Source organism: Pseudophryne corroboree, unplaced genomic scaffold (genome assembly GCF_028390025.1).
Source record: "Pseudophryne corroboree isolate aPseCor3 unplaced genomic scaffold, aPseCor3.hap2 scaffold_620, whole genome shotgun sequence".
Classification (NCBI taxonomy): domain Eukaryota; kingdom Metazoa; phylum Chordata; class Amphibia; order Anura; family Myobatrachidae; genus Pseudophryne; species Pseudophryne corroboree.
In genome coordinates this window covers 63,608-78,704 of record NW_026970216.1, presented here as the reverse complement: position 1 = coordinate 78,704, position 15,097 = coordinate 63,608, and the positions used below count along the sequence as shown (strand labels likewise).

The 15,097-nt window shown below is 48.7% G+C and overlaps 1 protein-coding gene across 1 annotated transcript in view; it reads left to right on the top strand.

The window, feature by feature from the left end:
* Positions 1–13,359, top strand: part of LOC135035891 (uncharacterized) — an 88,541-nt gene extending 75,182 nt beyond the window's left edge. Inside the window, exon 6 of the mRNA XM_063954388.1 lies at positions 13,210–13,359. Coding sequence (XP_063810458.1) covers positions 13,210–13,337 — 128 coding nt within the window. The 3' untranslated portion in view covers positions 13,338–13,359. The remainder of the gene's footprint in view (positions 1–13,209) is intronic.
* The last annotated feature ends 1,738 nt before the right edge of the window (positions 13,360–15,097 follow it).

Here is a 15,097-nt window from a genome sequence, read left to right as displayed (position 1 = left end):
TTGACGGCGTGGCGGTTGAACGCCGAATTCTAAGGGAAAAAGGCATTCCGGAAGAGGTCATTCCTACACTGGTTAAAGCCAGGAAGGAGGTGACTGCACAACATTATCACCGCATTTGGAGAAAATATGTTGCGTGGTGTGAGGCCAGGAAGGCCCCCACGGAGGAATTTCAATTGGGTCGATTCCTACATTTCCTGCAAACAGGATTGTCTATGGGCCTCATGTTGGGGTCCATTAAGGTTCAAATTTCGTCCCTGTCGATTTTCTTCCAGAAAGAATTGGCTTCAGTTCCTGAAGTCCAGACTTTTGTAAAAGGAGTACTACATATACAGCCCCCGGTTGTGCCCCCAGTGGCTCCGTGGGACCTTAATGTAGTTTTGGATTTTCTCAAATCCCATTGGTTTGAGCCACTCAAATCGGCGGATTTGAAATATCTTACATGGAAAGTAACCATGCTACTGGCCCTGGCTTCAGCCAGGAGAGTGTCAGAATTGGCGGCTTTATCGTATAAAAGCCCATATCTGATTTTCCATTCGGACAGGGCAGAACTGCGAACGCGTCCTCATTTTCTGCCTAAGGTGGTGTCAGCGTTTCACCTGAACCAGCCTATTGTGGTGCCTGCGGCTACTAGCGATTTGGAGGATTCCAAGTTGCTGGACGTTGTCAGGGCATTGAAAATATATATTTCAAGGACGGCTGGAGTCAGAAAATCTGACTCACTGTTTATACTGTATGCACCCAACAAGCTGGGTGCTCCTGCTTCTAAGCAGACGATTGCTCGTTGGATTTGTAGCACAATTCAACTTGCACATTCTGTGGCAGGCCTGCCACAGCCTAAATCTGTCAAGGCCCATTCCACAAGGAAGGTGGGCTCATCCTGGGCGGCTGCCCGAGGGGTCTCGGCATTACAACTCTGCCGAGCAGCTACGTGGTCGGGGGAGAACACGTTTGTAAAATTCTACAAATTTGATACCCTGGCTAAAGAGGACCTGGAGTTCTCTCATTCGGTGCTGTAGAGTCATCCGCACTCTCCCGCCCGTTTGGGAGCTTTGGTATAATCCCCATGGTCCTGACGGAGTCCCCAGCATCCACTAGGACGTTAGAGAAAATAAGATTTTACTTACCGATAAATCTATTTCTCGTAGTCCGTAGTGGATGCTGGGCGCCCATCCCAAGTGCGGATTGTCTGCAATACTTGTACATAGTTATTGTTACAAAAAAATCGGGTTGTTCTTGTTGTGAGCCGTCTGTTCAGAGGCTCCTACGTTGTCATACTGTTAACTGGGTTCAGATCACAAGTTGTACGGTGTGATTGGTGTGGCTGGTATGAGTCTTACCCGGGATTCAATATCTTTCCCTATTGTGTACGCTCTTCCGGGCACAGTATCCTAACTGAGGCTTGGAGGAGGGTCATAGGGGGAGGAGCCAGTGCACACCACCTGATCCTAAAGCTTTATTTTTGTGCCCTGTCTCCTGCGGAGCCGCTGATCCCCATGGTCCTGACGGAGTCCCCAGCATCCACTACGGACTACGAGAAATAGATTTATCGGTAAGTAAAATCTTATTTTTATTTTTTTTAATACACATAAAAGCAATGATTACAGGTAAAACATGTCAATTATAGAATTATATATTGTATCCTGTAACACCCTGGGTCTTGTCTACTCATTTTATATTTCTCTGACGTCCTCGTGGATGCTGGGAACTCCGTAAGGACCATGGGGAATAGCGGGCTCCGCAGGAGACTGGGCACAACTAAAAGAAAGCTTTAGGACTAACTGGTGTGCACTGGCTCCTCCCCCTATGACCCTCCTCCAGACCTCAGTTAGATCTTTGTGCCCGGCCGAGCTGGATGCACACTAGGGGCTCTCCTGAGCCTCCTAGAAAAGAAAGTATAGTTTAGGTTTTTTATTTTCAGTGAGATCTGCTGGCAACAGGCTCACTGCTACGAGGGACTAAGGGGAGAAGAAGCGAACCTGCCTGCTTACTGCCAGCTTGGGCTTCTTAGGCTACTGGACACCATTAGCTCCAGAGGGATTGAACGCAGGACCCGACCTCGATGTCCGTTCCCGGAGCCGCGCCGCCGTCCCCCTTACAGAGCCAGAAGCAAGAAGAGGTTCCAGAAAATCGGCGGCAGAAGACATCAGTCTTCACCAAGGTAGTGCACAGCACTGTAGCTGTGCGCCATTGCTCCTCATGCACACCTCACACTCCGGTCACTGATGGGTGCAGGGCGCTGGGGGGGGGCGCCCTGAGCAGCAATAAATAACACCTTGGCTGGCAAATATACACCATATATAGCCCCAGGGGCTATATAGGTGTAAATTAACCCCTGCCAGATTTCCTAAAGTCCGCTGAAAAAGGGGCGGAGCTATCTCCCTCAGCATACCGGCACCATTTTCCCTCACAGCTCCGCTGGAAGGAAGGCTCCCTGGCTCTCCCCTGCAGTCCTGCACTACAGAAAAGGGTAAAAAAGAGAGGGGGGCACATATTTTAGGCGCATTATAGTTATTCTATGCAGCTATAGGGGAAAACACTCTTTATAGGTGATATCCCTGTATATATATATAGCGCTCTGGTGTGTGCTGGCATACTCTCCCTCTGTCTCTCCAAAGGGCTTTGTGGGGTCCTATCCTCTTTTAGAGCATTCCCTGTGTGTGCGCTGTGTGTCGGTACGGCTGTGTCGACATGTATGAAGAGGAAAATTATGTGGAGGCGGAGCAAATGCCGGTAAATGTGAGGTCACCCCCTGCGGGGTCGACACCTGTGTGGATGGACTTATGGAAGGAATTACGGGAAAGTGTCAACTCCTTACATAAAAGGCTTGACGACATGGGACAGCCGGCAACTCAGCTTGTGTCTGTCCAGGCGTCTCAAAGGCCATCAGGGGCTGTAAAACGCCCGTTACCTCAGATGGCAGACACAGACGTCGACACGGATACCGACTCCAGTGTCGACGATGAGGAGACGACTGTAACTTCCAATAGGGCCACACGTTACATGATTGAGGCAATGAAAAATGTATTACACATTACTGATATTACCCCAGGTACCACAAAAAAGGGTATTATGTTTGGTGAGAAAAAACTACCAGTAGTTTTTCCTGCATCTGAGGAATTAAATGAAGTTTGTGAAGAAGCATGGACTTCCCCCGATAAGAAATTAGTAATTTCTAAACGACTATTGGCAGCGTACCCTTTTCCGCCAGAGGATAGGTCACGTTGGGAAACACCCCCTAGGGTTGATAAAGCGCTCACACGTTTGTCAAAGAAGGTGGCACTACCGTCTCCGGATACGGCCGCCCTTAAAGAGCCTGCTGACAGAAAGCAGGAGACTATCCTAAAGTCTATATACACACACACTGGTGTTATACTACGACCAGCTATAGCCTCAGCATGGATGTGTAGTGCTGCGGTTGCGTGGTCGGATTCCCTGACAGAGAATATTGAGACCCTGGATAGGGACAATATTTTACTGACTTTAGAGCATATAAAAGATGCGCTCTTATACATGCGTGATGCACAGAGGGATATTTGCCGACTGGCATCAAAAGTAAGTGCAATGTCCATTTCCGCTAGACTGGATTATGGACTCGGCAGTGGTCAGGGGATGCCGATTCAAATAGGCACATGGAGATTTTGCCTTATAAAGGGGTGGAGTTGTTTGGGGAAGGTCTGTCAGACCTCGTTTCCACGGCAACAGCTGGAAAATCAACTTTTCTGCCCCAGGTTACCTCGCAGCAAAAGAAAGCACCGTATTATCAAGCACAGTCCTTTCGGCCCCATAAGGGCAAGCGAGCAAGAGGCGCCTCTTTGCCAAAAGGCAGAGGTAAGGGAAAAAAGCTGCAGCATACAGCCAGTTCCCAGGACCAGGAGTCCTCCCCCGCTTCCGCCAAGTCCACAGCATGACGATGGGGCTTCACAGGCGGATCTAGGTACGGTGGGGGCACGTCTCAGGAATTTCAGCACACAGTGGGCTCGCTCACAGGTGGATCCCTGGATCCTTCAGGTAGTATCTCAGGGGTACATTCTGGAATTCGAGACGCCTCCCCCACGCCGTTTTCCTAAAATCTGCCTTACCAACAACACTCTCTGACAGAGAGGCGGTGTTACAGGCAATTCACAAGCTGTATTCCCAGCAAGTGATAAACAGGGTACCTCTCCTTCAACAAGGAAAGGGTTATTATTCCACAATGTTTGTGGTACCGAAACCGGATGGTTCGGTGAGACCCATTTTAAATTTAAAATCCTTGAACAAGTATATCAAAAAGTTCAAGTTCAAGATGGAATCGCTCAGAGCGGTTATCTCCAGCCTGGAGGAGGGGGATTACATGGTATCTCTGGACATCAAGATGCTTACCTGCATGTCCCCATTTACCCTCCTCACCAGGAGTACCTCAGGTTTGTGGTACAGGACTGTCACTACCAGTTCCAGACGCTGCCATTTGGGTTATCCCGGCACCGAGGGTCTTTACCAAGGTAATGGCCGAAATGATGATTCTCCTTCGAAAGAAAGGGGTTTCAATTATCCCGTACTTGGACGATCTCCTGATAAAGGCGAGGTCCAGGGAGCAGTTGCTGGTGGGGGTAGCACTTTCTCAGGAAGTGCTACAACAGCATGGTTGGATTCTCAACATCCCAAAGTCACAGCTGGTCCCCACGACACGTCTTCTGTTCCTGGGGATATTCTGGATACAGACCAGAAAAGTGTTTCTTCCAGAGAAAAAAAAAAAAGGGGGTTGTCATCTCTAGTAAGAAACCTTCTAAAGCCAGGACAGGTGTCAGTGCATGAAAGTCCTGGGAAAGATGGTAGCTTCGTACGAAGCAATTCCATTCGGCAGATTCCACGCAAGAACCTTCCAGTGGGACCTGTTGGACAAGTGGTCCGGATCGCATCTTCAGATGCATCGGCGGATAACCCTGTCGCCAAGGACCAGGGTGTCGCTACTGTGGTGGCTGCAGAGTGCTCATCTTCTAGAGGGCCGCAGATTTGGGATACAGGACTGGGTCCTGGTAACTACGGATGCCAGCCTTCGAGGCTGGGGGGCAGTCACACAGGGACGAAATTTCCAGGGACTGTGGTCAAACCAGGAAATTTCACTTCACATAAATATCCTGGAACTAAGGGCCATCTACAACGCCCTAAGCCAGGCAAGACCTCTGCTTCAAAACCAGCCGGTACTGATACAATCAGACAACATCACGGCGGTCGCCCATGTAAACAGACAGGGCGGCACAAGAAGCAGGAGCGCGATGGCAGAAGCCACAAAGATTCTCCGATGGGCGGAAAATCACGTGTCCGCACTGACAGCAGTGTTCATCCCGGGAGTAGACAACTGGGAAGAAGACTTCCTAAGCAGACACGACCTCCATCCGGGAGAATGGGGACTTCATCCGGAAGTTTTCCAAATGATTGTAAACCGTTGGGAACGACCAAAGGTGGACATGATGGCGTCCCGCCTCAACAAAAAACTAGAAAGGTATTGCGCCAGGTCAAGGGACCCTCAGGCGATAGCTGTGGACGCTCTAGTGACACCGTGGGTGTACCAGTCGGTTTATGTGTTCCCTCCTCTGCCTCTAATTCCAAAGGTACTGAGAATTGTGCGAAGGAGCGGAGTAAGAACGATGCTCGTGGTTCCAGAGTGGCCAAGAAGAGCTTGGTACCCGGAACTTCAAGAGATGCTCACAGAGGACCCATGGCCTCTACCGCTAAGACGGGACCTGCTCCAGCAGGGGCCCTGTCTATTCCAAGACTTACCGCGGCTGCGTTTGACGGCATGGCGGTTGAACACCGGATCCTGAAGGAAAAGGGTATTCCGGAGGAAGTCATCCCTACCCTGATCAAAGCCAGGAAGGATGTCACGGCAAAACATTATCACCGCATTTGGCGAAAATATGTTGCTTGGTGTGAGGCCAAAAAGGCCCCAACGGAGGAGTTTCAACTGGGTCGTTTTCTGCATTTCCTGCAAGCAGGAGTGAATATGGGCCTAAAATTAGGGTCCATTAAGGTACAGATTTCGTCTCTGTCAATTTTCTTCCAAAGAGAATTGGCTTCACTGCCTGAAGTTCAGACATTTGCGAAGTGCGTGCTGCATATTCAGCCCCCTTTTGTGCCTCCAGTGGCACCTTGGGATCTCAATGTGGTTTTGGGGTTCTTGAAATCACATTGGTTCGAGCCACTTAAAACCGTGGATTTGAAATATCTCACGTGGAAAGTGGTCATGCTGTTGGCCCTGGCTTCGGCCAGGCGTGTGTCAGAATTGGCGGCCTTATCTTGTAAAAGCCCTTATCTGATTTTCCATACGGATAGGGCAGAGTTGAGGACTCGTCCTCATTTTCTCCTGAAGGTGGTATCAGCTTTTCACTTGAACCAGCCTATTGTAGTGCCTGTGGCTACTAGGGACTTGGAGGATTCCAAGTTACTGGACGTGGTCAGGGCCCTGAGAATTTATGTTTCCAGGACGGCTGTAGTCAGGAAGACTGACTCGCTGTTTATCCTGTATGCATCCAACAAGCTGGGTGCTCCTGCTTCAAAGCAGACTATTGCTCGCTGGATTTGTAGCACTATTCAGCTTGTGCATTCTGCGGTAGGACTGCCGCATCCTAAATCAGTGAAAGCCCATTCCACAAGGAAGGTGGGCTCATCTTGGGCGGCCGCCCGAGGGGTCTCGGCTTTACAACTTTGCCGAGCCGCGACTTGGTCAGGGTCAAATACTTTTGCAAAGTTTTACAAGTTTGACACCCTGGCTGACGAGGACCTGGAGTTCTCTCATTCGGTGTTGCAGAGTCATCCGCACTCTCCCCCCCGTTTGGGAGCTTTGGTATAATCCCCATGGTCCTTACGGAGTTCCCAGCATCCACTAGGATGTCAGAGAAAATAAGATTTTACTCACCGGTAAATCTATTTCTCGTAGTCCGTAGTGGATGCTGGGCGCCCATCCCAAGTGCGGATTGTCTGCATTACTTGTACATAGTTACTGTTAACTAAAACGGGTTATTGTTGAGAGCCATCTGTTCAGAGGCTCCATTGTTATCATACTGTTAACTGGGTTTAAAATCACGAGTTGTACGGTGTGATTGGTGTGGCTGGTATGAGTCTTACCCGGGATTCAAAAATCCTTCCTTATTGTGTCAGCTCTTCCGGGCACAGTATCCTAACTGAGGTCTGGAGGAGGGTCATAGGGGGAGGAGCCAGTGCACACCAGTTAGTCCTAAAGCTTTCTTTTAGTTGTGCCCAGTCTCCTGCGGAGCCGCTATTCCCCATGGTCCTTACGGAGTTCCCAGCATCCACTACGGACTAGGAGAAATAGATTTACCGGTGAGTAAAAATAAGAATTTACTTACCGATAATTCTATTTCTCGTAGTCCGTAGTGGATGCTGGGGACTCCGTAAGGACCATGGGGAATAGCGGCTCCGCAGGAGACTGGGCACAAAAGTAAAGCTTTAGAACTACCTGGTGTGCACTGGCTCCTCCCCCTATGACCCTCCTCCAAGCCTCAGTTAGGATAATGTGCCCGGACGAGCGTACACAATAAGGAAGGATTTTGAATCCCGGGTAAGACTCATACCAGCCACACCAATCACACCGTATAACTTGTGATCTAAACCCAGTTAACAGCATGATAACAGAGGAGCCTCTAGAAAAGATTGCTCACTACAGCAATAACCCGATTTTTTGGTAACAATAACTATGTACAAGTAATGCAGACAATCCGCACTTGGGATGGGCACCCAGCATCCACTACGGACTACGAGAAATAGATTTACCGGTGAGTAAAATCTTATTTTCTCTGACATCCTAGTGGATGCTGGGAACTCCGTAAGGACCATGGGGATTATACCAAAGCTCTCAAACGGGCGGGAGAGTGCGGATGACTCTGCAGCACCAAATGAGAGAACTCCAGGTCCTCCTCAGCCAGGGTATCAAATTTGTAGAATTTTACAAACGTATTTGCTCCTGACCAAGTAGCTGCTCTGCAAAGTTGTAAGGCCGAGACCCCTTGGGCAGCCGCCCAAGATGAGCCCACCTTCCTTGTGAAGTGGGCATTTACAGATTTTTGGCTGTGGCAGGCCTGCCACAGAATGTACCAGCTGAATTGTACTACAAATCCAACGAGCAATAGTCTGCTTAGAAGCAGGAGCACCCAGCTTGTTGGGTGCATACAGAATAAACAACGAGTCAGATTTTCTGACTCCATCCGTCCTGGAAACCTATATTTCCAGGGCCCTGACAACGTCTAGCAACTTGGAATCCTCCAAGTCCCTCGTAGCCGCAGGCACCACCATAGGTTGATTCAGGTGAAACGCTGAAAACCACCTTAGGGAGAAACTGAGGACGAGTCCTCAATTCCGCCCTGTCCGAATGGAAAATCAGATGAGAGCTTTTACAGGATAAAGCCGCCAATTCTGACACGCGCCTGGCCCAGGCCAGGGCCAACAGCATGACCACTTTTCATGTGAGATATTTTAACTCCACATATTTAAGTGGTTCAAACCAATGTGAGTTTTGGAACCCAAAAACTACATTGAGATCCCAAGGTGCCACTGGAGGCACAAAAGGAGGTTGTATATACAGTACCCCTTTTACAAACGTCTGAACTTCAGGGACTGAAGCCAGTTCTTTCTGGAAGAAAATCGACAGGGCCGAAATCTGAACCTTAATGGATCCTAATTTTAGGCCCATAGACACTCCTGTTTGCAGGAATCGACCCAGTTGAAATTCCTCCGTTGGGGCCTTAATGGCCTCGCACCACGCAACATATTTTCGCCAAATGCGGTGATAATGTTTTGCGGTTATATCCTTCCTGGCTTTGATCAGGATAGGAATGACTTCATCCGGAATGCCTTTCTCCTTCAGGATCCGGCGTTCAAACGCTCTGCCGTCAAAAGCAGCCGCGGTAAGTCTTGGAACAGACAGGGTCCTTGCTAGAGCAGGTCCCTTCTTAGAGGTAGAGGCCACGGATCCTCCGTGAGCATCTCTTGAAGTTCCGGTTACCAAGTCCTTCTTGGCCAATCCGGAGCCACGAATATAGTGCTTACTCCTCTCCATCTTATAATTCTCGGTACCTTGGGTATGAGAGGCAGAGGAGGGAACACATACACTGACTGGTACACCCACGGTGTTACCAGAGCGTCTACAGCTATTGCCTGAGGGTCCCTTGACCTGGCGCAATACCCGTCGAGTTTTATAATCATGTGGAAGACTTCTGGGTGAAGTCCCCACTCTTCCGGGTGGAGGTCGTGTCTGCTGAGGAAGTCTGCTTCCCAGTTGTCCACTCCCGGAATGAATATTGCTGACAGTGCTATCACATGATTTTCCGCCCAGCGAAGAATCCTTGCAGCTTCCGCCATTGCCCTCCTGCTTCTTGTGCCACCCTGTCTGTTTACGTGGGTGACTGCCGTGATGTCCGAATGGATCAACACCAGATGACCTTGAAGCAGAGGTCTTGCTGAGCTTAGAGCATTGTAAATGGCCCTTAGCTTCAGGATATTTATGTGAAGTGATGTCTCCAGGCTTGACCATAAGCCCTGGAAATTCCTTCCCTGTGTGACTGCTCCCCAGCCTCGCAGGCTGGCATCCGTGATCACCAGGACCCAGTCCTGAATGCCGAATCTGCGGCCCTCTAGAAGATGAGCACTCTGCAACCACCACAGGAGAGACACCCTTGTCCTTGGTGACAGGGTTATCCGCTGATGCATCTGAGGATGCGACCCGGACCATTTATCCAGCAGGTCCCACTGGAAAGTTCTTGAGTGGAAACTGCCGAATGGGATTGCTTCGTAAGAAGCCACCATTTTTCCCAGAACCCTTTCATTGATGTACTGAGACTTGGCTCGGTTATAGGAGGTTCCCGACTAGCTTGGATAACTCCCTGACTTTCTCCTCCGGGAGAAACACCTTTTTCTGGACTGTGTCCAGGATCATCCCTAGGAACAGAAGACGAGTCGTCGGAATCAGCTGCGATTTTGGAATATTGAGAATCCAATCGTGCTGCCGCAACACTACCTGAGATAGTGCTACACCGACCTCCAACTGTTCCTTGGATCATACCCTTATCAGGGGATCGTCCAAGTAAGGGATAACTAAAATTCCCTTCCTTCGAAGGAGTATCATCATTTCGGCCATTACCTTGGTAAAGACCCGGGGTGCCGTGGACCATCCATACGGCAGTGTCTGAAACTGATAGTGACAGTTCTGTACCACAAACCTGAGGTACCCTTGGTGAGAAGAGTAATTTGGGACATGAAGGTAAGCATCCTTGATGTCCCGAGACATCATGTAGTCCCCTTCTTCCAGGTTCGCAATCACTGCTCTGAGTGACTCAATCTTGAATTTGAACCTTCGTATGTAAGTGTTCAAGATTTTAGATTTAGAATCGGTCTCACCGAGCCGTCCGGCTTCGGTACCACAACAGTGTGGAATAATACCCCGTTCCCTGTTGCAGGAGGGGTACCTTGATTATCACCTGCTGGGAATACAGCTTGTGAATGGCTTCCCAAACTGCCTCCCTGTCAGAGGGAGACGTCGGTAAAGCCGACTTTAGGAAACGGCGAGGGGGAGACGTCTCAAATTCCAATTTGTTGAGACGGGCCCCCACCGTGCCTGAGCTTGTAAAGCCCAGGCGTCATACTGAGGGCTTGGCAGAGGCAGGAGAGGGCTTCTGTTCCTGGGAACTGGCTGATTTCTGCAGCCTTTTTCCTCTCCCTCTGTCACGGGCAGAAATGGGGAACCCTTTGCCCGCTTGCCAACGAAAAGACTGCGCCTGATAATACGGCGGCGTCTTATGTTGAGAGGCGACCTGGGGTACAAACGTGGATTTCCCAGCTGTTGCCGTGGCCACGAGGTCTAAAAGACCGACCCCAAATTACTCCTCCCCTTTATAAGGCAATACTTCCAAATGCCGTTTGGAATCCGCCTCACCTGACCACTGTCGTGTCCATAATCTACTGGCAGAAATGGACAACGCACTTAGACTTGATGCCAGTCGGCAAATATTCAGCTGTGCATCACGCATATATAGAAATGCATCTTTCAAATGCTCTATAGGCCATAAAATACTGTCCCTATCTAGGGTATCAATATTTTCAGTCAGGGAATCCGACCAAACCACCCCAGCACTGCACATCCAGGCTGAGGCGATTGCTGGTCGTAGTATAACACCAGTATGTGTGTAAATACATTTTAGGATACCCTCCTGCTTTCTATCAGCAGGATCCTTAAGGGCGGCCATCTCAGGAGAGGGTAGAGCCCTTGTTCTTACAAGTGTGTGAGCGCCTTATCCCCCCTAGGGGGTGTTTCCCAATGTACCCTAACCTCTGGCGGGAAAGGATATAATGCCAATAACATTTTAGAAATTATCAGTTGTTATCGGGGGAAACCCACGCATCATCACACACCTCATTTAATTTCTCAGATTCAGGAAAACTACAGGTAGTTTTTCCTCCCCGAACATAATACCCCTTTTTGGTGGTACTCGTATTATCAGAAATGTGTAAAACATTTTCCATTGCCTCAATCATGTAACGTGTGGCCCTACTGGAAGTCACATTTGTCTCTTCACCGTCGACACTGGAGTCAGTATCCGTGTCGGCGTCTGTATCTGCCATCTGAGGTAACGGGCGCTTTAGAGCCCCTGACGGCCCATGAGACGTCTGGACAGGCACAAGCTGAGTAGCCGGCTGTCTCATGTCAACCACTGTCTTTTATACAGAGCTGACACTGTCACGTAATTCCTTCCAACAGTTCATCCACTCAGGTGTCGACCCCCTAGGGGGTGACATCACTATTACAGGCAATCTGCTCCGTCTCCACATCATTTTTCTCCTCATACATGTCGACACAAACGTACCGACACACAGCACACACACAGGGAATGCTCTGATAGTGGACAGGACCCCACTAGCCCTTTGGGGAGACAGAGGGAGAGTTTGCCAGCACACACCAGAGCGCTATATATATATATACAGGGATAACCTTATATAAGTGTTTTTCCCCTTATAGCTGCTGTATTTTTAATACTGCGCCTAATTAGTGCCCCCCTCTCTTTTTTAACCCTTTCTGTAGTGTAGTGACTGCAGGGGAGAGCCAGGGAGCTTCCCTCCAACGGAGCTGTGAGGGAAAATGGCGCCAGTGTGCTGAGGAGATAGGCTCCGCCCCCTTCTCGGTGGCCTTATCTCCCGTTTTTCTGTGTATTCTGGCAGGGGTTAAATACATCCATATAGCCCAGGAGCTATATGTGATGCATTTTTTGCCATCCAAGGTGTTTTTATTGCTGCTCAGGGCGCCCCAGCGACCTGCACCCTCAGTGACCGGAGTGTGAAGTGTGCTGAGAGCAATGGCGCACAGCTGCAGTGCTGTGCGCTACCTTGTTGAAGACAGGACGTCTTCTGCCGCCGATTTTCCGGACCTCTTCTGTCTTCTGGCTCTGTAAGGGGGCTGGCGGCGCGGCTCTGGGACCTATCCATGGCTGGGCCTGTGATCGATCCCTCTGGAGCTAATGTCCAGTAGCCTAAGAAGCCCAATCCACTCTGCACGCAGGTGAGTTTGCTTCTTCTCCCCTTAGTCCCTCGATGCAGTGAGCCTGTTGCCAGCAGGTCTCACTGAACATAAAAAACTTTTCACTAAGCAGCTCAGGAGAGCCACCTAGTGTGCACCCTTCTCGTTCGGCACAAAAATCTAACTGAGGCTTGGAGGAGGGTCATAGGGGGAGGAAGTCATTGAAATCTCTGTACGGGGTGACAGTAACCCTATCTTTCCCTATGCTACGGGGTTACCGTCACCCCGTACAGAGATTTCAATGGGATAAGGAGCCGGTTTTACAGAAAAATCCGGCAGGACTGAAAATAAACACAAAAGGAGCTGTAAACATTACTAATCCTTTTCTTTTTTACAGGTATTGCACTACAGTATTGCAACATTTAAATTGTTTCAAAATAGAATACATATTGTCACAAGCGCCTTGTTTTAGTATCTATTTGAATTGTTTATTTTTATTCAGGGCAGCTAAAACACTTAAATCCCGGCAACAGCGCGGTTATTCTCATTTCTAATTATAGGGGGAGGAGCCAGTGCACACCAGGTAGTTCTAAAGCTTTACTTTTGTGCCCAGTCTCCTGCGGAGCCGCTATTCCCCATGGTCCTTACGGAGTCCCCAGCATCCACTAGGACGTCAGAGAAATCTTATTTTCCATAATGTATTTTATTTACAGCAGATGGACACACAAGCAGGAATATCTCAGAAGGACATCTAATGTTATCCCCGGATTGTGACATAAAAGATGATGACAGTAGACAGGATTCTCCAGGAGATAATAGGATTTTGGTACTTACCAGGTAAATCCTTTTCTTTGAATCCATAGGGGGCACTGGAGTACTCTTGGGATATGGACGGGCGTAGCCGAACAAAGGCACTGAATATTTAAATTTAGGACTCTCCCCCCCCCCTCCATATCCCCGAGTACCTCAGTGTACTCTCAGTGTTTTTTACTGAGCGAACAGGAACTATATAGAGAGGTTGACAATCGAGAATACCTATAACATAACTGACAACAACAATGTTGACCCATAACCTTACTGTCAACTAAACAGTTGACACCATAACCATAACATAACGGACAACAACAATGTTGACCCATAACCTTACTGTCAACTAAACAGTTGACACCATAACCGATAGAACTTTATCATTTGAACCAATCGGTGAAAATGTGTTACCATAAGCTCCTCTGAGCTTAATATCAATCAAGTAAACTTGTTACCCTAAGCTCCCTTGAGCTTAAAACAACCCAGGTAAAACTGCTCTGGGTGGGCGTCCAGTGCCCCCTATGGATTCAAAGAAAAGGATTTACCTGGTAAGTACCAAAATCCTATTTTCTTTATCATCCACTAGGGGTCACTGGAGTACTCTTGGGACGTACCAAAGCTTCCCTCGTGGGCGGGAGAGCTGTTTGATACTTGTAACAGTAGGCAGGCCAAAGCTAGATGCTGATGGCGCCACCATTCATAACGTGTAAACGTGCACAAACGTGGTGCACTAAAGGCTATGTAGCCGCGTTGTAGACGCTCCACGACCCGCTGGGTCTGACATTCCCACAGAACCTGTGGGATGAGCTATTACTGACGTAGGCGATTGTAACTTAGCCTTAAAGTAAGCCTGACTTGTAGTCATTATTATTATCCCACTGGATAATGTCTGCTGAGAAACTGGCTAACCCCAGTTGGCAGAATCATAGAGAACAAACAACGTATTCATATCACGTACTGTAGACATTCGGGACATATATAAACGCGTAATGCGTGTACCACATTCAGAATTCTAGAATGTGCTGTCCACACAGGAACCACTATTGGTATATTGATGTGAAGAATACGAAAGCGGAATTCGTCCGAAGATCTGTTTGTCATGAGAAAACTCAAATACGGTGGCTTGGAATACAAGGCACCCAAATATGAAAACAAAACCCTTGCCGAAGCCAAGGCTAGAAGAAAAATGTTTTCCAAAGTGAGAAACTTAATCCCCCTTTGTAAGGGTTCAAAATATGAAAACTGTAAGAAATCTGAACCCAACCTCAAGCCACCTGGCGCTGTAGGTGGGATAAATAGAGTCTGAACTTTGATTACACCTTGTAGAAAGATGTGTACAGACGCAATAGAGGCAAACGTCTTTGAAAATAAATTTACCATACAGATACCTGCACCCTCAGTGCAGATAAACGCAGTTTTCCATCCCACCCCGTTTAACAGAATACGGGTAACTTGAAGGATGATGTCGGATACTTCCGAGGTTTACCACCTATGTAAGCACACGAAATTTTGTAATAATGAGCTGCCTAAAGCGGCTTCTAGCTCGTAACATGGTTGTATAACCGATACTGTAACGCTCTATTTCTTAAGAGGGCGGTCTGAACCCCGTCAACCGCAGCTGCGGTACCTAGGTAATAGGTACATTGTACTTATGGGTAAAGGAACGTTCCCTGATGCAACAGGTTGGACGTATTATGAGCGGGCCAAGATCGTGTGCCAGTATTCCTTGGAGATTCAAGAAGCAAGCTCTCGGAAACCCATGAGATATCACCAGTATGACTGTGACGAACTGTA